Source organism: Coccomyxa subellipsoidea (assembly GCF_000258705.1).
Source record: "Coccomyxa subellipsoidea C-169, whole genome shotgun sequence".
NCBI classification, from domain to species: Eukaryota; Viridiplantae; Chlorophyta; class Trebouxiophyceae; family Coccomyxaceae; genus Coccomyxa; species Coccomyxa subellipsoidea.
This window is the reverse complement of record NW_005178026.1, coordinates 1124021-1144483: the sequence shown is the minus strand read 5'-3', so window position 1 is coordinate 1144483 and position 20463 is coordinate 1124021. Positions and strand designations below refer to the sequence as shown.

At 52.8% G+C, this 20463-nt stretch overlaps 3 protein-coding genes across 3 annotated transcripts; 2 read left to right on the top strand and 1 right to left on the bottom strand.

Annotated features, from left to right (window-relative positions):
* Nucleotides 1-451: 451 nt before the first annotated feature.
* On the top strand, nt 452-6133 carry COCSUDRAFT_48746 (AP2-domain-containing protein; the record flags this gene model as incomplete). Its single annotated transcript, XM_005644470.1, has 10 exons — nt 452-508; nt 659-857; nt 1448-1660; nt 2056-2240; nt 2990-3122; nt 3547-3671; nt 4046-4199; nt 4630-4870; nt 5293-5527; nt 5930-6133. 10 exons carry the CDS (start codon nt 452-454, stop codon nt 6020-6022), a joined length of 1635 nt encoding a protein of 544 aa, XP_005644527.1. The 3' UTR covers nt 6023-6133.
* Nucleotides 6134-9766: 3633 nt separating this feature from the next.
* On the top strand, nt 9767-10354 carry COCSUDRAFT_7484 (histone H3 K4-specific methyltransferase SET7/9 N-terminal domain-containing protein; the record flags this gene model as incomplete). The annotated part of the gene is made up of 1 exon (XM_005644469.1): nt 9767-10354. A coding segment is annotated over one exon (588 nt), but the record flags the coding sequence as incomplete, so codon positions are not given.
* Nucleotides 10355-12097: 1743 nt separating this feature from the next.
* COCSUDRAFT_44371 (hypothetical protein) lies at nt 12098-19977 on the bottom strand (the record flags this gene model as incomplete). Its single annotated transcript, XM_005644468.1, has 13 exons — nt 12098-12266; nt 12693-12806; nt 13312-13379; nt 14073-14222; nt 14687-14854; nt 15177-15393; nt 16428-16579; nt 17156-17332; nt 17560-17721; nt 18133-18216; nt 18438-18507; nt 19117-19268; nt 19819-19977. The coding sequence occupies 13 exons, from the start codon at nt 19975-19977 to the stop codon at nt 12098-12100; spliced, it is 1842 nt and encodes a 613-aa protein (XP_005644525.1).
* Between the last annotated feature and the right edge of the window lie 486 nt (nt 19978-20463).

Below are 20463 nucleotides of genomic sequence, written 5' to 3'. Positions count from 1 at the left end.
ATGCGGGAGTGAAGTAATGGTTTGCTGTAAGTCTCTTGTGCATGGGCTGTGGAGTCCTCAGGGATGTCGCACTTCTTTTGGCTGAACTTTGTGTTCGTGTTTTCTTGCACCAGGGGCGCCAGTTCGTTCTGCTGCTCTCGCCTGTGCTTACATGACATTGGATCTGGCAGACGTGCCATCACTGCTCAACAGCAGCAGTAGCCCCAGAGCTGTCGGACCAGCCAAGATGCCACACAGCAATCCATTTGCAGCAGCAAATTCTAGTGTCACTACCATCTCCACAACACTCCCAGTGTCTTCTACTCTGCCAGGTCAGTGTTACTGATCCTCAGGCCATGCATGCCTATGCTCCCTTCTACTTCCTTGCATGTCCTGCTACAGATGCTCCTGGACTGGAGGTGTTATATATTTGCCCCACCCCATCAAACGTGAGGCAGCCCTTTCTTCTTACATGGCACTCGCACTGGCCTTGCACGTCTCTTGCCTTCTCTTGGCTGAAGGGGAGGAGGTGAGAGGCAGGTGTGATCTGAAGTACCTGCTGTGCCTCCTCTGACGCCCATGCATTATTGGATCATGCAAGCAAGTTTCATCCTACAGTGTGGCTCATGCAAACTCTTGCATGCATGCAGCTGTTTTGGAAGAGCCGGCGCCTGATCAGGTGCCGACAACAGTGCCAGCGCCAGCCTTCCTGATGACCGGGTGGCCGGTCCAGTCAGCAGTCCAGTCGGCGGTCCAATCAGCCGCGGCGGGCAGCTTGAGCCGCAGCCTGGCCTCCTCGGGGCCCATGGCCATCCCCCAGCAGCGTTCTCTGCCTCCCCTTGCCCCTGCAGCCTCCTCCCTCAACGGCAACAGCCCAGGTGCCACCCTTGTTCCACCCGTGTCCATTCACCCGCGCAAAATAGGCAGCGCTGTGAGAAAAGGCCTCACACAATTCCGAGCAGAATGGGGAAAGCCTCAGGGAACCTACTTCAAATTTTTTCTTGCTCCAAGCAACTGTATTCGAGGCACAGAGCTCTAGCATGGTAGAGCATCACACTGGGGGAGCCCAAGCAATCCAAGACCCACAACAGAGCTCGGCTAGTCTTAGCAAGTGCAATTGCAGTGGTTTGGCAGCTTGGCAGTGGGGAGGGAGAGTGCAGAGTGCCATTACAAGGGGTTGGGCCAATTGGTGCTGGTGGCAAGTCTTGCTAGTGTGTGTGTCCTGATGGGCGCTTTTGCAGATCCCCTGTAGCTGCCTTCCACACAGTTGCGTCACCTTCTGGCTCGTTGCACGACCTGCAGTATGCAACGTTCAGGGCACGATTTGTTTCCCCTAATGTTTTGGGAGCCCAACAGGGAGCAGAAGCTACTCTCATTGGTCCCAACAGGGCATCCAGCCGTTCAGAAGCTGTCGGCAGCAATGAAATCCAGGCGAGCATTGATCCAATTGTTGTGCTGTCCTGTGCAGGCGTGGGTTCTCTGCCGCTCGGCATGCCGGCGGAGCTCTTCGCAGGCGCGTCGGGGATGTCGCTACCACAGCTGCAGCAGGGGGGGCCGGCGTTGTTCGGGGTATCCCCCAGCGGCAGCGGGGGGACCGGCGGCCTGCAGTCCATCGAGCTGTTCCAGCGCAGCGGCCTGCGGCCCCTCGGCGGCTCACTGCCCCTTCACCTACCCCGCTCCGGTGCGTGACTCGCTTTATCTATGTGTTTCTGATCATCTGTACAATTTGAGTGCCTGCTTAGGCTGAACCTTCCATTGAGACGGCTCTCTCCACACTGGGGAGAAACTTGGAAGGAATATTGAGTCTGGCAAAGTTGATCATAACAGAATGTGTTGCCATTACCATTGCAATCGGGGTAGTGATGCCAATGATTTCTAGCAAACAATGCTGAGAGATTCTTGCACCTGTGAGCTCTCTGGGACTGAAGCAGCCCAGAGGCATGCCAGTCGAGCTGATGCGTGTGCAGCTCTGATGCCACTCCTGGGCAGGCAGGGAGTGGCTCACAATGTTTGAAATTGATGCTGACGACTGTCAATATGTCCCATTATTGTATACTGATTGTCACAACTGCGCAGGCCTTTACGGGATGTCGAACCTGCACATTGCGCCGCTGGACCTCGGCTCATCCGTGGCCGGCAATGGCGGCTCGTTGGGCCCAGTCTCCAGCAGCGTTGACTCTGAGGCCACCTTCAGCGACGCCCTGTTTGGCTCCAGCGCCCCATCTCCCTCCACCGTGCTCCCCATCCACCACCCGCAGCAGGTGCCTCTTCCCTCCTTTGTTTTAGTATCTCCCTAGGGATTCGTGACAGATGTGAAGGTATGGCTTCCGCCACACTGCTCCCCATCCACCACCCGCAGCAGGACCTGCCCTTTCCTTTGTTCTTTTTGGCCAATCGAATCGAGTCGATTTGCCTTTGTACTCACTTGGCTTGGTGGAATATATACATTTAACGCCCCCTGTGAAACTCCCTTGGGGTTTCACCAGGGATTTGTGATAGATGTCAGGGTATGGCTCCCGCCACTGTGCTTCCAATCCACCCCCCGCAGCAGGTGCCCTTTCCCACTTATTTTACGCTGGGGGATTTATAATGGAGCACTGCATCGCGTTGGTCAGGGACTTCAAGTGAGGACATATAGCGACTGGTTGTGTCCGGGGGGTTGTTCCTGACAAGGAGAGCACCTGCCCCTTGTCAGGATGCGCTTGCTGGACTCAATCTGCTGTCAACGTTCCTGGACCAATGTGCCTTGATGTGCATGGGAGGCAGGAGAATCTATCTGCAATGACACTCATTCCTTGGCATGGTCTGCCTCGCTGGTGCAGGGCTGTGTTATACATGAAGGCGCTTTCTCCTTGCGTCCCTACTTTAAAATCACCAGCCATGTGAGTCTTTGAGAGCGAAATACTACGGGGCACTTGCTCTGACAACCTCCCAACATATCAATATTCTGCAATTGGTGACCGACTTAACAAGCAGTCCTGAGTGGGTGTGTATTACGTTGTGTCTGCAGCGCATGAAGAGCCCGTTGTCGGAGGCGGCCAGTGGAGAGGAGAAGGGTGGGCGGCCACGCTCCACGCTCTCCAGCCAGCTCGCAGCCGGCGGCCGCAAGGGCTCCGCCGCAGGCATCACGAAGAAGATCGCCGGTGCGTACCTGGTGCTGGAAGCAAAGCTCTGAATGCCAACTGGGCAGTGAGTAGTGTCATAGGGGTAGCTGCCAGGCGGCTGCCGCCCAGTGGTCAGGCAAGTCAGGCAATCCATCTGTGGTTGAACATGGATTAACATGTTGTAGTGTGCTTGAGTGGCTTGGCTCGCAAGTCTTGTGCGCATGCTTTGGTGCTCAGCGGCATGTTCTTCCTGTGAGGCTGCATCATTAATAAGCTTGGTTGAGGCAAGGAGCACTTACAGAATGGGGGTTTGGCAATTTGCCCTTCATGCAAGTATCCTTCTTGGATTTCGCTTGCCAAGGCTGCAGGCCCCCCAACATATCATTTTTGTGATGCCTAGTAGTACGAGGTGGCACTGTTTGAATTCGTCCTGACGACGATCTGGCACTGGCTGTTCCAACAGGCGTGACAGGGGCGGGAAAGGTGAATGGCGTTGCGAGCAAGGCGGCGAGCGGACCCGTCAAGTACCGCGGCGTGCGGCAGCGGCCCTGGGGCAAATTTGCGGCAGAGATCAGGGATCCATCCAAGGTGCGCCTGGTTCAGCCTGCACATGCGCCAGACATTCTTTGCATCTGGTCACAAAAATCTGGACAAGGTCCAACATACCCAGACATTCTCTTCTTGTGGTCAACCTGGGCCATTGCCAGCCTTGGCTGATCGCCTCGCTTCTTTGAAGACACGGTGTTGATGCATGCGCTTCAACTGCCGGTTTCTCAAAGCCTTGCCGAAACTAGCTGGAGGCAATGGCCCAAGTGCGGCAGTCCTTGCACGTTCAGACTCCCAAGTCAGATTCTGGGTCCAAATATTGCTGTTGCTGGTGCAAGCACTGTGCTCCTTACATGGTCTTTTACAGGACTTCTCTGCCCTCAAATAACGACGAGGTGGCTGATGTGTGCGCGCAGGGGTCGCGACTGTGGCTGGGCACGTTTGACACGGCGGAGGAGGCTGCGTTGGCGTACGATGCGGCCGCGCGGCGAATCCGCGGCGACGCAGCCATCACCAACTTCCGCCCGGGCGAGGGTCCCTCCACGCCCGTCAACCTCGACTTCCTCGCAGGTGCGCTAGGTCTTACATCAGGGACGCTGCCGTAAGGAATCGCCACTTGTGTTGAGAAAACAAGCGTTTGTTTATGCCATAGCCCGTAATGACGGCATTCGCCAGATGTCAAGAAGGTGCTGCAGTGCTGTGTGTATCACTGTGAGAGTGAGAGGTTTGCTACCTTGCGAGCGACACCAGCAATCTACAATGCAGAAAAAGCAGCAAGGACGCTGCTTGCCCTGACAGCCAAGGACTTTTACAAGCAACTTGATGCAAGTGGTGCAGTGGTAGCTGAAAATGCTTCTGACTAATTCATTGTCATGGCCGAAGTGCAATCTTGGTCGGATCCAGCAGAAGCACAGCACCCTCATGAATGACTCATTGCCAAGACTGAAGGATATTCTTGCCTGTCACCTGTTTGAAGAATGTTCTCGTCTGTCACCCGCAGCGGCATTGGGAGGGGAGGAGAGCGACGCGCCGAGCGAGGGGAGCGACCCGAAGGACGCCAGCCGTATCGCTGGCATTGGCGGTTTCGTGGCGGGCAGCAGCGCTCCGGCGGCGTTCCCTGCAGCCGCCAGCATGGCCATGCACCTGACGCGGTCGGTGCGCGCGGCCGGCGCCGGGTCCAGCCCCGTGGCCGCCTTCAGCGCTGCCGTGCAGCCGCTCACGCCGCCCGCCTCCGCGCTCAGGTGGGGGCTGTCGGCGCTATTACTGTGATCTCTCCTTTGCGACCAGAGTTCTGCCGCAGGAAGTATTTGGGGAGCGATACTTTGCTGTGCATGATCTTGCCCCAGATCGTGCCGCGTGGGCCCTCAGCCTTACATTGGGGGAGGCCAGCTCCCAGTACAACAACGGAATTGCCTTAGACATCCCAATTTGCAGAATGCGCTGCTGATGAATGTTTTACCTGTTGTCTGTAGTGGAATATGTGTGACAAACCCTGTTGCACAGTGGAGAAAACATTCAGCTTTGCCAATTTGTCTGATTGCAGCATCCACACTGGCAAAGAGGTATCGCTAGGGTACATCACGGGCATCCCAACGTTCTCCTCTCCGCCTGTTCATGTCACTCCAGGGCAGTCACTGAATTGCGGCATGCACCGTTTCTACAGGCACGGAGCTTCCGCGGACGGCCAGGCGCCGTTCGCGAGCAGCGAGTCGGCAGACGCGAGCGGGGACTCGGCCGGCGGTGCGATGGACGAGGACGACCTGTTTGTGGGCGCCATGGATATTGATGACGGTGGCAACGTAGCCGGGCCAAATCTGGCGGTGGCCGGGAGGCAACGCCGCACAATTGGCGATGACGAGGATATGAGCGAGGTTGCCGAGATCATGCTCAACCTCAAGGTGCGATATCTGCTGCAATTATTGAGGGGCCATGCATGGATGGAAATGGTTGACTAGGGATTTGTGGAGTAGTTGGTCGTGTGTTGGATGATGAGTTTGTGCACATGGCATTTCTTTCAGGTCTGCATTGATTTTGATGTACGGGCGTATGTGAAACGCTGTCGGCTGAGTCACTCAGGAGTTTTGCAGTCCTGACTAAAGACGGCTGTGGGCACAATTTCATAGTGTCATCGCTTGGCATCATTTGTGTCTTTTGTAGTCGGCCTGCAATATATTTCTAGCATGTTTTGCACGCTGCGCAGCTGTTATTGGGTGCGAACTGCCTGCAGAGTGCAGAGTCAAGGCGATGAATAGGTCACTCAGCATTGGGAATCAGGACTCTGACGCTGTTTGGTTGCGCAGGTGCAAGAGAGGAACGGCAGGCGCAAATCTCTGGACCAGGTGACTCCCGCGCAGCGTACCTCCCTCCGACGCAGCCTGCGTGGCATCGCCTGAGATGACTCAGCGCTGACCTGGCCCCCACGCCTGATCTGGCAGCCGCGCTGATACTGCAACACCCCCTGTCCTGATCAGGCGCGGGGAGCTACAACATCGAAGGGGAGTTTTATACTGTGCCCGCCAGGCAATTTGCCTGTTGTGCAGGCTTGTGGCGAAATCTCAAGTCACAAGGTCAAGCTGCAATTCCAGCTGTTGGCTGTTTTTGGCCTCGCACAAAGAGAATTGGACAGCACCGATGGTTGCTTACTGAGATCGGCAGGGGATAATGCGCACCCTTGTCACAAGTGCAGTGGAGGCACTGGGTCATTCAGTTTGCGGACGGATGTACTTCTTTCTTTTGGCGCCTCAGCGCAATCCCTGCATTCTTATATTTCTGCCTGCGTTGGGCGCATGCCTGTACTGAGTAATGGAGCATATTTGGGACCAAAAAAGACAGCGATCTAAGAAATAGTGGCTCTTTTGGCTGGTTCGAGAGGCACCCCTTTTACCAAAGGGCCCCTCGCAGGAGATCCTGCCACACATTGTGCAAGAGGGACGCATGCAAGATTCTGCTTTGTTTTTTCGTGCATGCGCAGATTGCACCTGTGCCAGTGCTTAGTGCTTAGTGCTTCTCCTAGGCGTACGCATGGTCACAGAGAGTATGCCAGACAGATGAGTCCATTTCCTAAGGAGTGCAGGAGGGAAAGGCATGAGCATGGCGCTATCAATGTCTGCCTGTACATTGCATCTGTGTACAGGCACGATGCTTAAGGCTATGGTGTGATCTCTGCAGTGTCTGATTGATAAGACAGTTGGTGTCAATATCAGCAGTGCATCCTAGGCATGGTAGAACTGTGAGAGAGGAGCGTTGGATTCGCATTATTGCCTGGCCTGCAGCTGTCACCTGCTGAGCAAATTGGACGTATGGTGCTATGTCTACTGGGCAAATGACATTTTCTTTTCTTCATCTGTACCCTGCTTTATGTATTGTGGCTGTATTCGTTTCAATGTGAGCAACTGAGGAGCATTTTTGTTTGCACCCAACAAATTTCCCAGAGCACCTGTTGCCGCGTGCATGCGCCTATGTTCCAAATGGTGCTGAAGACTTGAGATCTTGCATTGCATGTGTTCTACCGCATTATCTGGTCTTGAGGAGGTTTGCAATTGCGTGAATATGGGATTTGCCGGGGTAAGAGTGTCTATTCATATCTGGTTTGCAGGTTAAATCCGTGTGATGGAAATATTGCCTGGGCCAGTGTTGACATTAGATGACTTGAGAAGAATCATGTGAAAAGGTTCTAGCATAATGAGCTTAATCCTGTCGTTGCATGAGCATGGTGTCTCTGGATGTGTGAATTGTGTCTGCGCAATTATCTGCATGATGGTTTGCTTGTTCTACTGAGAGGAACGCTTTGCTACTTTTCCTGTGCCATAGATCCGAAGCAGTTGCATGTCAGGATGTTTAGTCACGGCATGTGCATTTCGCTTGTAAGATTTTGCATGCTTGCATGCCATGTCTACCGCAGCTTTTTTCAGAGTCTGAGAGAAGACAGTAAGGATAATCGTGATCTCTTAGTAAGTTTCTGCCAGTAGTACGCAGTAAGTTCCCACTGTCAAGCTTTTATCAAGCAGCATGCGTCATGTTTGCCTTACACTGGTGATTCATGCATCAAGATAGTCTCCTGTATTCATCCGGTAGCATACGCTACTCGTAACCAAATGTCCTGCAGTATTGTCTGTCCTTCCATCCATCAATAAGCTTTTCAGGCCCCTGATATCCAAAAATATGTGCCAGCTATAGCGATACCATGATCTGCTATTATGCATCCTTGTGCCATGCATACATGCTGAAATGGCCACAAATGCTTGAACATAATCACCATTGCAATTGTGAGGATGCAATCCGTCACCTGTGCTGCAGAGCTGCTAAGAAAGACACGGCAGCTGCAGCAGCAAACTCAAGATAGCTGCTAAGCATGCCATGTCCAGTGGGTGATTACCTCAACCAGTACGCCGTCAACAACATTGTCAACGTAGAGTTGAGTGACCCGCATATGAGCAGCTTTGCAGAAGGCCGAGACGATAGTCTTTTGAAGCCCCGTGAATTTGTATACAGTATGCCAGGGGGCATTACCACCTCCGCTGTCCTCGCTTACCTCCTAGGTTTGCATGATGCAGGATACCTAGTGTGAACGTATGATGCGTGACCCCTGAAAAACTGTCATACCCTACATAGTTATAAAGTGTGAAGAGAAGCACTTTAGAGGTTTAGAGGAAGTGGTGGTCAACCTGGATTGTGTGATCATCCGCGATCCACCTTTATTTTTATTGTATAGGCCCCATCCTATCAACGGATGCGCCTCACATTGCAATCAGGTGGTTTGGATCATAGATTGAGCACCGCCTCCTGTAAGGCTACTCTTCCACATACAGCTACCCGAGTGACACAGGTTCCAGAGTGTCACACGATATGGTTTCACACTAGACTGAAACCTTCACCCTCGAACTTCGGTTGAACCTTGGACCTGGGAGTTGCCGACCTCAAGCCTGACTCGTCAAGGCTCGTGTGGTCAATCTTGCAGGTTCGCAGTCTCCTGCACTACAAATAAGTAGCGAATGATAGACGGAGCGTGCTGATCCGTGCTTGCGATACTGAGCAGACTGCTATGTTCCGTCGGGAGAGTCAACTGTGAAAGTTGTAGGCTTCTAGACTATAGTAAGTCGGACTCACTAGTGAAAGTCTGAAAAATGCGCGTCTTACATATGGTTGCAGGCTGCCTTGACGCCAGCTTGTCCTTGCCAAGTAAAGGCTGTCTCGGATGTAACGCGCAGGGCAGATTTTCTAAACTTTAGCAGGGATGGACCTGGACATTCTCTTGGCACGAGTCCAGAGAATAATACGAGAGAAGCCCAAAACAGATCGCCTTTGGGTGGACTATCAAGAGCTATTTGAGAGGGAGTTTGCAGATGAGCTGAGCAGGAAGCCCCTCAACAGCCTTTATGAGGTACTTCAATCGAAGATACTGGAAGGAGAGAACACTTGCAGGTTGTCTGTGACCAGCCTTGAGCTTATTGACACGCTAGCGGGTTTACACCACCCGGATGGTTGGCCTGAGGCAGGAGAAGCTGCAACTGCATCTCCCTGGCTGCAAGTAGCGTACAGGTGACATATTTCATATAGCAACATGCCTTGCAATCCATGCATTGGCGTTTGGCAGCTCTGTGACTGGCTCATCCGATGATCCAAGCTTTTCATGACCTGGATTTGGTAGCTTCCAATTAGCTCCTAATTATAATCCAAAGGCCACTGCAGCCATGTAGTCAATTGTGCAGAAGTGAAGGACAGATGAAGCAGGGTAAATGACAACATAAGTGCACATGCAGGATACGAGACCTTTTTACCCTCTTGGCAGTGGCAAGATATTCCGATGTGTCACAGCCACTCTTGTACTACGGCGTCATCACAGAGTGTGATCAGTTCATTGCGCAGAAGGAATCAGAGATGCTACGAAAGCGTTCATCCTATGCTTTCATTTGGGCTAAATGCAGCAACGAGGACAGGGTTGCAGTGAGGCTATACCTTGCGAACGGAGTGGTGCGTGTCCTCAGCGTGGAGCCTTGCAAGCAACTGTACATCTCAAATGATGTCCTTCTCATCTTTGCAAGAATGCAATCCTAAGCATTGCCAATTTTCAGTATTCACAGTGGGTTGAGAAAATTGGCTGCAATTCATGGAACCTATGTGGTTGGCAGGAGTCTCTTTACGAAGGAGACACAGAGAATTGCTTCCCGCATGGCAGGGGTAAAATTCAGTACCCGTCGGGAGACGTGTATGAAGGTGGATTTCAAGAAGGGCAATACCATGGACAGGGGAAGCTCACGCACCTGTCAGGTGCTGAGTATGACGGCGGGTGGAAGGAGGGAAAATACCATGGACGGGGATCACTCAAAATTGCCGATAAACTTTCCTACACCGGAGACTTTATGCATGGCCGGCGAGAGGGATACGGAGTGGAACGCCTGCCAGGTGGCGAACAATATACAGGAGAATATTCAAACAACAAGTGGCATGGCGAGGGCGTAATGCAAGAAGCCAATGGCACATTTTACTCGGGGTCTTGGCGGGAGGGGGTGCGTAGTGGCAAGGGCACTGGGAAGTCACCTGAATTTGGCACCTACATTGGGGACTGGCTTTGTGGAAAGATGCACGGCTCAGGAGAATTCCACTTCACGGACGGCAGCATTTATAAAGGAAGCTTTCAGAATGGTCAGGAGCATGGGTACGGCGTATGTACTTACCCCGCAGGCGCATATGAGACGGTCTTCATGTACGTTGGCGAATGGCGAGACGGGAAACCGTTCGATGGAACATACACTCTCTATGACGGGAGCATGCGCTCGACACCAAGGCCTGTCGATCCCACAGAGCTTGAAATTCCAACGCCCGGTGCTGCACCTGAGGCCCGGACAGCTCAAGCCTCCGACGAAGCTCCTCGCACCTTGTGGCCAAATCTGTCCTTCTATGCCGGGCCATTGCTTGCCGCCTCAGTGCTGCCTCTTATTGTTGTAATGTTGTACAAGCGCCAAGGCTAGCGTGACAAAGTATTCAGCAAATTGGCAAGCCAACTTGAGATGTACTATTTTCCTAACATAATATAACACAACCTATGGTGTGATACCCCATTGTTCGGACATACGTCATATTTAATACAATAAGGATGTGCTCAGCTGTGTGATACACCTTATTCCTCTAGGGTTTAAATTCTAGATGTTCCGAATGATGTACCATCCAGATCTTCTTGATTCATGAAAAATGCATACAAACTTTGAGCTTTAATTGCCTGACCAAGTCCAGGTGCTTCTTTGGGTCTTGGTGTCATGTCAGACAAGTCATACCAAATGTGATACATGCATGTAATATCTGAAGGCTAATTTAGTCAAGAGTGACCCTGCTGCATACAAAGTGGCAGATGCTGTCTAATGCAAAGTCCCTTTTTTTGGCTGAGTTCATACCTGAACACCAACAAAAATTCGCGCAGTGGCGGCTGGAAATCTGACTGGCAAACTCAAAACTCACCTCTAAAACCAACACACTGACTACTATATGGCCCATGTACTGGCTCTGCTTCAGCGCATAGCCCCGGTAGACCCCTCCGGCACACACACTAAAGCTGATTCCATACCCTGTAGTAAGCACCTTGCCTGTTGGCAGGAAAAGCGTGTAATAAAATAACAAAAATACTCTGTAGACTATGATACTGACTCTTGATACGTGTTCTAGCAACCTCTCTCTGGCATGCACGGCAGCCTTGTGTTTCGGCTGCCAAACTCCTGACTCATGCAGCTACCTCTTGTGAGGCCTGCTGACGCTTCAATCCCCTTCTTAACCCTTAGCCCAGGGCAATAAGATATCTAGACGGCCCTCCAATCGCCTGAGGACTCCTCCAGGACTAGCAATCACTGCCGACTCGCCCAGTGTTTCCCATACTCGCACCACTCTATGCAATCCGTTTCTTGAAATCACCTTATGACCCTCAGCTCAGGGTCCTCTCATGTACTGACATCCCTCCCCTCTGCTCCCTCTGCTCAGGATTCCTGCAGCACAGGCGGTGCCGCTGCAGCCCTTTCTCTCCGCAGCTCTGCTGAATGACGCAGCACAAAAAATGCAAGCAGGTCCACAAGACCTGCTCAAAAGTCCTGGCTCCAATGCCGGGCTAAAGACCGCTCTCAGCACTGCCAGCGACTGCAGATGCGGATCTGTGCTCTTTCTGCCCAAAATACTGCCTGATGTGAAATGCTTCCCTCAAGCCCCCTCAATGATCCCTTGGAACTCAGGACTCCTCAACCACATGTAGCCACTGCAGCCGAAGCCTCACGCAACGTTTGCCACAGCTTCTTATCGCTGGCTGCTCAAAAACCCCTTCTTTGAAATACCTCAATGACCCCGCAACGCTTAGGGCTCCTCCAGTACAGGCAGTCACTGCAGCCTCTGCCAAAATGAAAATAATTGTCCAGCATGCAGGCAGCCTGAGTAACAACACCCGCTTGTCACCCTCATTTTGGGTGTACTGAATCTTGATGTATAGACATCTCTCAGGACTCCTCAAGCACAGGCAGCCACTGGAGATCCATTTCGACGCAGCCGAAGGGGACATCATTCAGCCGCCACACATCGTGCATGGAACGCCGCTCTATGACCTGCCTCAGAGGAACCTCCACCCAGCCGGCGCCCGTAAAATCCGGCTGCCCGATCTCCGGGCCCCTGCAGTGTCAGAAAAATGCAAACAACGTCTCAGCATGTCTTGTTCATCTGACCTTTAAAAAGGAGGCTGGCCCAATATAATAATCTGCATGTCAGCCCAGCAAGGGCCTGTCCCTACAGGCGAAAGGACACAAGGGCAGAATCGTGTGCTGGAAGCAGCCAACAAGACAAAGCATCTCTTGCAGAAAGGAACTGCACACAGTGATCTCAAGAGACTTGATTGCAAAGAGCTAAGCCTCTGCTCGGACAATGATAAAAACCCCATGGTGCAAATTGGCACAGCATGCTGCCTGTGTCCAGGCGAGTGAGCAGATGCTTTCTCACAGGGTAGACATTTTCTAGGTATAACTAGATATAGATGGCAAAAATAGCAAGGCAGGGGGGGGTACGCATGTACAGACAGGATCTCTGTACCACTCGTCGTACCAGGTGAGGTTGCCCGGCCGATTAACCCAGTGGTAGTCCCACACCTCCACATCAATCTGCTCATCAGGCTTGTCCACCAAATCGCCACCAATTGCAAACTCCAATATCTCCTCCCTGCACGCAAAGAATACCGATTCTAAGAACACCTGCCGAGAAAACAAGCTCATGCAATGCTGCTGCCATAGTCTGATGCCCAAGCCAAAGGTCGCTGCGTTTCTTGATCCCACTCAGCGCCTCTCTATTCTTCGCCCTGCCTTTGCGCGGGCCTTTTCTCAGATTGGAGACTACAATTCCTTGAACCCCTGGATCCATGGACTCAAAACCTTTCACATGGACATCAGGCAAGCGAAGATATGCTTGGTTTGGGAGAAGCAGGATTCGCAATCACTGCAGAGCTGCCATTTCTGTATGGCACCACCTGCTTATACATGTTTTGAACCAGTCTTGGGAATTGTCGTGCGCAGTCCAAGCAGTCAAGCTTATGGATCCACCTTGAGCAGGATGCAAGCGCCTGCTTCTCTGGCTGGCGTGCAGGGATTGTAATGCTGTCTCGAAGACACTTAAGATCCACAATACACACGCAGACATCTTTGAAGGACAGAAATTTTCTGGGCCGCACCAGTCTTGGTTCTCTCTGCCCTCGGCCTCTGCAGTCCTCTTCTCATCATTGCCCACCCGCACACGCACCTGCAACAAAGCACTCCTAAGTACTTCAGACACGAAGTTTGGTGTCACAGTCGGTCATGAACAGCACTTAAGCGGTGGTGGATCTTGGGCTGTCCCTTGCTGGTGACCCAAAATACCCCAGGCCCTTAGACTGCGCATTTCCACGCTGCCGCGGCACAGGGTCAGAAGTATAGCCAAAGAACGGCTGTGGCCTTTCGGAAACGCATATTGAGGTGTGAGTACTGAGCAAGGAGCACACTGCACTTTGTGGCTCATCAGTCAGGTCAATGACCCCTGCATGCTGTCCCCGTCCAGCGCTGCAAGCAGTCACATATGGAAAGGGAACACCCAGAATTACATTTCTCGGTGCAAACTCTCTCTTGCCAGGTCCGCAAAACCCACACCCAACCACAAGCCGCCACTCGAAATTTCGGACGACCATTACACTTTAAACTCATGAGCAGAACAGCAGATAATCCGCTTGCTCATCGGTGTGGAACCCCAGCTGCAAGCAGTCCCTTACCAACATGCGCAGAATTAGTAGGATTGTACCTCGCAACAAGAAACTTAAAGTAGCATGTTGCACTCCCTGACGGCCTCAGCCTCTCAGGCTCTCTCCATGCATGCCGCAAATTGGGCCACCCGCTTCAAGCCTAGAAAACATTTTTCCCTCTTCAAAATTCGAATTCAAATTTGAAATTTTGAAACGCGCACCTGCGTGGCCCTGGCAGGGATGCCGTCCTCCGTCTCCTGCATGGACTTGACAATCTTCACGTACAGGATTCCTCCGCGCAGCATGTTGATGACCCTCGGGTTGCGCGCCGCGGCCGACTCGCCCCCGGCAGCCGATGCCGATGCCTCCACCTACGAGCAGGGATTTATTCAGGGATTAAAAACCCCTAAACCCTAAACAATAACCCTAAAATATACGAAGGGAAAGATGAAGTGAGCGCTCCTATACAGTAGGGTCGCCGACTTCTCTCGGCCGAATAGTTGACCTAAAAACATGCGGCCGAGCACTTGCGGACCCTGGCTTTGAAAGCATGTAAACGTGGACGGCAGCAGTTCCCTGATGACAGAAACTCAAGAGGAGTAGATTCTAGCTGACTGCCAAGCAACATACGAGCGTGTGAACATGCTGTGACGTGAAGCTGTCAGTGCCCAGAGACACATGCCAGGAGAAAATCCAAAGAGAGAGCAGCAGAGAGCAGGCGCAAGCAATGCAATGGCAGTAGCTTCTATGCAAGAGCTTGTATGCCAAAGCCTGCACACTGGGGAAGCAAAGACGAGTGGGGGAAAGTGCAGAGAGCAAGCGGAGGCAACGCCACCTGCTGGCTGGACTCTCCGCGCGTGATGGCCTTGACTTCTTCGGCGCCCACTTTGAAGAAGGTGGCTTCCAGGTGCAGCCGCGGCGGCTCTGCGCGCTTCTGCAGGCACCCGAGCGTCACCACGCTCGTCACTGTGTGGCCGACTGTGCGCCCAACCGTCCGCACCGCCTGCAGTGGAACAAGTCTAGTCTCAATAGGCGGAAGCCTTAACATGTTGATAGAGCAGGGGGCTGGCACATCGAAGAGGTGAAGTTCGTTACAGTCCAAGACACAATTTCTTGTCTCCAAAGGCCCAGCAGATTTATGTTGGCACAAGCTGACCCGCTGGCATCAGAGTTCATTCACTCTTTGTCTTTCATAGTATATTTGATCCTCCATGAAACCTAAATCTTGAATCAATCAAGGCTCATCCAGCCAGCCTTTTACATTTTCCCGGAACGTTGTGTTCAATAACCCTAGTACTGTATGCAGGAGGAGAGAACGCGCGCACCCGGACGCCGGCGCTGAGGGGATTGCCGCGCTTGGAGCCAGCCGGGGGGCCGAGCTCCAGCCACAGATCCTTTTCCTCCCCCGGGGGTAAATCCTGCAGGGGGATTGTGACCCGCCCTATCTCCTCGTCCGCGCCAAAAGAGGAGTGGTTGTACAGCACCGCTGTCAGCTCCTGGTGCTCCGGGTCGTGCACCAACATCTCAAATTCCTCGCACCACCTGCGCATCGCATCGCTCACCCCTGTCAGGGATTTATCAAGGATGATGGCCGTTGATGGCCCCGGCTAACGGGGGGGCGGTGCAAATACTGAGCACCGTGCCCACGGTTGATTGGGTCTTGCTTGGATCTGGCGAGTCCAACAAGGGTAGGATTATGGCAGCCTTTAACTGCAGCTTGTCTGCAGGACGCACCTTGCCTGCGTGTAACAATTCAAGGATGACTGTTTGACCTGAAGCTGAGATCAAGGAAAATAGATGCAACTCTATGGCTGGGAGCTTGCACTGCAGCACAAAGGAGGCCTTCAAGCAAGTGAATCGCCGCCCGATACATATGCAGCGAATCAATTGCTGGAGGTCCTGATGGGCTGCAGTGCCACATTTTCGATACACTGCTTAGTAATGCGTGCCCGGCCCAATGCACCCAATGTTGACACAGCAACGCCGCAGGTAGATACACTCTAACCAGGCAGGGATTTAAAAAATATACACTGCCTCTTGACGTACAAATATGAACCAGCAGGAAGGTGTGTCTCTGCAGCCATCGTGCCACGCAATGGAGCCGCCTGAACAGGCACCGCTCGTCTTGCACAGCCTGAAAGCTGCTCAAAATAAGCAATGAATGATCAAGAGGCTCGCCCATAGTGGTCACAAGTCGCCAGGAGCATATTGGGAAAAAAATGTGTTCATTGCTTATCGTGGTGCACACTGAGGAAGAAAATTAACCGAATCCTTTCCTGCTGCAGTGCCACCTCTTCCCATCAAAGCCTAAAGAAGTTTGCACCGTCTGAATAATGAAAATCAAGAGCGTTCAAGATGAAGGCACAAAGAATCAGCCATGCAGGAAGAACACACTCTGCATGCGGTGGACAAAAAGCCACATTCAACTCTTTCAGACACGTCAAGCAAAGCTGACAACAACCTGGAGAGTGTGTATGCGGGGGCCTCTAGACGTCATTACTTTTCGCATTGCCAGGGGGATTCAAGACATGAATTTAAGAAGCTGCCAGTCCAGGGGCCACGAAGGGTTGGCGCACCGCGGGTGCAGGCTGTTCCAGGCGATCTTGGTCTTGCGCTTTCGGCGGCCGCGCACAAACAGAACCACATACGCGTCCGTTTTGGAAAAGAGGTCCATGTTGGGGACGTGTTCTGCCTCTATCACCTTCACGTACAGGATCCCCGCCGGCATCTGCGGAGCACAGTAACAAGACCTAAACCCTAAATAAAAAATAAAAATAAAAAAATAATGCTCAATTTGGTTGAGACCTGCATTCTGCTGCGTGTCAGCTCGACGCAGATGTCTGTTTTCCTGCTGACCGTGACTTGCGGAGAGTGGTCTTGGCAGATGAGCCAGGACACGATCAGTGTATGGGCTGCCCGGTGGGCACAAACTGGGCTGCCCGAATGGGCAGTCACAAGAGCTGCCCAGATGGCTTCATCTGGGCTCTGCTGAAACAGTATGCACTGGACTGGTAGGGACTGGTAGGAACGCGTCCGTTAGAAAAAAAGCAAGCGTTCCCATCAGCATGACATCTTGCAGTTCAGTACCATGCTGCAGAATATCTGATATCCTGCAGCATGAGCTGAACCGCGGGATGTCACGAAGATGCATCCTGATCCATCCTGCTCCAATCTGCGCAGGAATGGAAGGCAAGGTCGGTGAATGGGCTGCCCGAAGGCACAGACTGGGCAGCCCTGATGCTCTGAGGCTGCTCAGGTGACCTGAAAATCTATTGAAAAGTGAAGGAGGCAAAAACTAGCGCACCTCGCGGCCGCCCCCCGGCGCGAGTGGGATGGTGTAGCCGTGGGGCCAGATGAAGGGCTGCAGGATGACGTCCTTGATCAGACTATTTATAAACACCTCCAGCCCTGGGAGAAAAGTGATGTCGCCGCCTTGCAGGATCAGCGCGTATGACAGGTCCGGCGGATCCACCAAGGACACCTGCGCGCATGCATGCATGACCAACACTAAGAATCGTCACTTTCGTGTCATAGAACGGGTGTACCTTCACATGCATGCGTCCTTTTTGTACATCATGATGTGACTGGAGCTCTCTCTTCAGAGAAGGCTCACTTATTCAGCACCTGGCAAGTACCTAAAAGGCGGCGGAAGCTTGCCTTTTGGCAAGAACTGCCTGTTTTGAAATCGAAGTTCTGACAGATATGCACCTGAACGCCTCCGACGATGGGCAGTTTGGCCATGAGGGGCCGCATGTTGATGCGCACGCGGCCGTGCAGATTGATATCGCTCACCCCGACGCGCATGCCGAGCCACTCCGATATGAACTGCCCTATTCCCAGCGGCACTGGAAGCCTGGGCAGCGGATTTATCTGCGCACAAAAGGAGAACCACATGCTTGTCAGAGGAATGCATCCTGCTCAAGGAGTGATGGAGAATACGTATACATTCGTGTCAAATCCTGTCCTGATGCTCACTTCAGGCAGTTCATCGTTCATGCCTGGTAAGTCCGCACCAGGTGGAAGGGCACAGCATGATCCTGCTGCCCTGAAATCTCATAACAGGGACCAAAGCGCACATTGAAGGCCTCCAACAATATGAGTGCACCGTAATTCTCCCCTTGCAGCGGCAGGTCGGCTAGTCCGTAGACAATCAGGCACATCTTCCCTCTCAATATGAGCATGCATCAGACGTAGCAGCACACAGACTCGCACAAAAGGTGGGAGGAGCAAAGTGTTGTGAGAAGGTGTGACCAGAAAGATAAAAGGGCGCAGAGCTCGCACCTGCAGCTGAAATTTCTGGTTGCCTGCCCAGGAGAAGTCCATCTCCACCAGCACCTCCTGCTGCACGCCCTCCCGCCTAAACACCTGCCACATCAGCATGCCAGCTCAGCAGTCATGACACTAAAAAGACATAACACCAGAAAGAATTCCGGTTTGTGGACACCCCTGTGAAGGATGGAGCTTCATTAGAAGCCAGGACTACTCGTGGCGGACAGACAGGCACTTTTTAGTGGTACGCCTGAATAGGCTGGGACATGGGATACTTTTTTTCTTGCACGCCTTGAAGCCTAGCTGACAGGCCGCACCTTGCAGCCGGAGACGCGCGGGGGGATGTCTCCCAGGGTGAAGGTGTGAAGCGATATCCTGCTGATCCACCTGCACATGCCAGCCCGCCATGCCGTCATCATCAGCCATGCATGACTCACTCCTACAATTTTCCTTCAACCATAGGACAAATCCCACTTTTCCCAGGATGCAACGCCATCAACAGGCCCTCTGTCCTTATTCTGTCTTCCATTTTTCTCATCCTTTGCTTCTAACAAAACCCTCATGGAAATGACGGCTTCGGGGAGTTTGAAAGCCTCCAGCAGTGCATCTGGCACTGCGCGTAGCCCGATCAGAAAGCTTTGCCCCAGTCAGGCTTGTCTGCTGCACTGTGCTATGCATGTAGTAAAAGGGGCCCTGTCCAGAGATCAGCTATGTACTGAAGGCCGGCAGATTACACCAATAACCAGGTGACCAATGGGGCAAAAAGTGGAAAGAGGCGCTGTGTTTGGGGCTGTACTGCGCCACGATCGGGTTGGCCATGTCGCAAAAGGCGACGGCTGCACCGGCTTATGATCTGCCCTCGCTCGATCACAGACCCCAGCACTACCCCAGCAGGGGGATTTGCATCTAAGCAGCACGAGACCAGATATACCGCGTATTCCCCCGACTCCAGAGGGGCAGAAGGAACTTTAGGGGGAGAAAAGGAAAGGGGCGCACTTGGGCTTGTTCTGCGCAAGTATCGGGTCGGCCATGTCGCGAACGGTGACGGCCGCGGCCGATGACACGTGCGGCCACAGCTGCACGATGACGTCATTGACCCACCCCATGCGCTCATAGTCTGGGTACTTCACCCAGGACGGCGTGTAATCCTGCGCGGAATATGCACTTTGAATTCGAATACGAAACATGCGTGGCCGTAGCAGACACAAAAAGATCCAGCAGGGGTCCGAGCCGCATGGGCTGCTGTGGTCAAGACGACCCCCAGACCTTGCACCACCAGCCTATATATGTAGGGTTTAGGGTATGATGTTTGTTAATCCTTGGAACTGCAGCTCACACGAGGCCTGATGTCAAAAGACTTGCAGTTTGTAACGCGCTACACGGGCAAACAATCAGGGGGGTTTCATCCAGCATTTGAAAAGGGTCAGACACACTGGGATCAAATAAGGAAAAGAACAGCTTGACTGCATGCATGCACATCAGGCGTCTGCAGTAATAACGTGGACAAGGCACATGCAAGTAGCACCTCCAAGACCGCGGCAAAATTCCAACGCCCTGATGTGCAGATTGCAAATACACCATGCCAAGACACTCCGCAAGGGGGCTGAGAACTGGACATCACACTAGCCTGCAGCTCCTAGCGTAACATTTCTGCTCAAGCAAGATTCACATGCATGCAAGCATGCAAAAGAAACGCACCTCTCCGAGGATGCGAGCGAGGCAGCGAGGCTCGATGTTGTGCTCCAAGTTGTGCGCGGTGCGGAACTCGTCCCTCTTCCTTTTGCGCTCGTTCCAGGCCCAGCCGACATATCCCAGAGCGCCTACCAGGAGAAGTGCCATCAGCAGCCCAAGCCACATCTCGAACCAGCCGAACCGGTGCAGCTTCTCCTGAACCTCTGGTGAGGCGCAGGCACAGAACAGTGCGTCACACCCTCTTTCGCTGTACAGTCACACTCACTCTCGGGTGCCCGTCCATGTTAACGTTACACAATATTGGTAAGCCTATCTAGAAGCCTGCTCTGCAGGTATTTCCACTGCAGGAAAGGCCATCTTTGATGCGAATTTGCGCCAAGTCGCACAGTCAAAATGATGAGAAAGCAGTCACATCACCGGATAAGAGTCTCTCCGTTTTATGGGAAATTCTTGAGCACCAAAGAACAGGCACGCCAGATGGAGCCACAGCGGCAGGAACAGTGAGACTGATGCCTCTCACAACTGCAGTAATTTCAGCAGAAAAGCAAAGTCTTAGCGCCATGCAAGGATCGACAAGGAAGGGGTGCCAAAAGCAACACACCTGCAACAAGCTGCTTGAGCTGAGGGGGATGCACGGCCACATCGCAGACG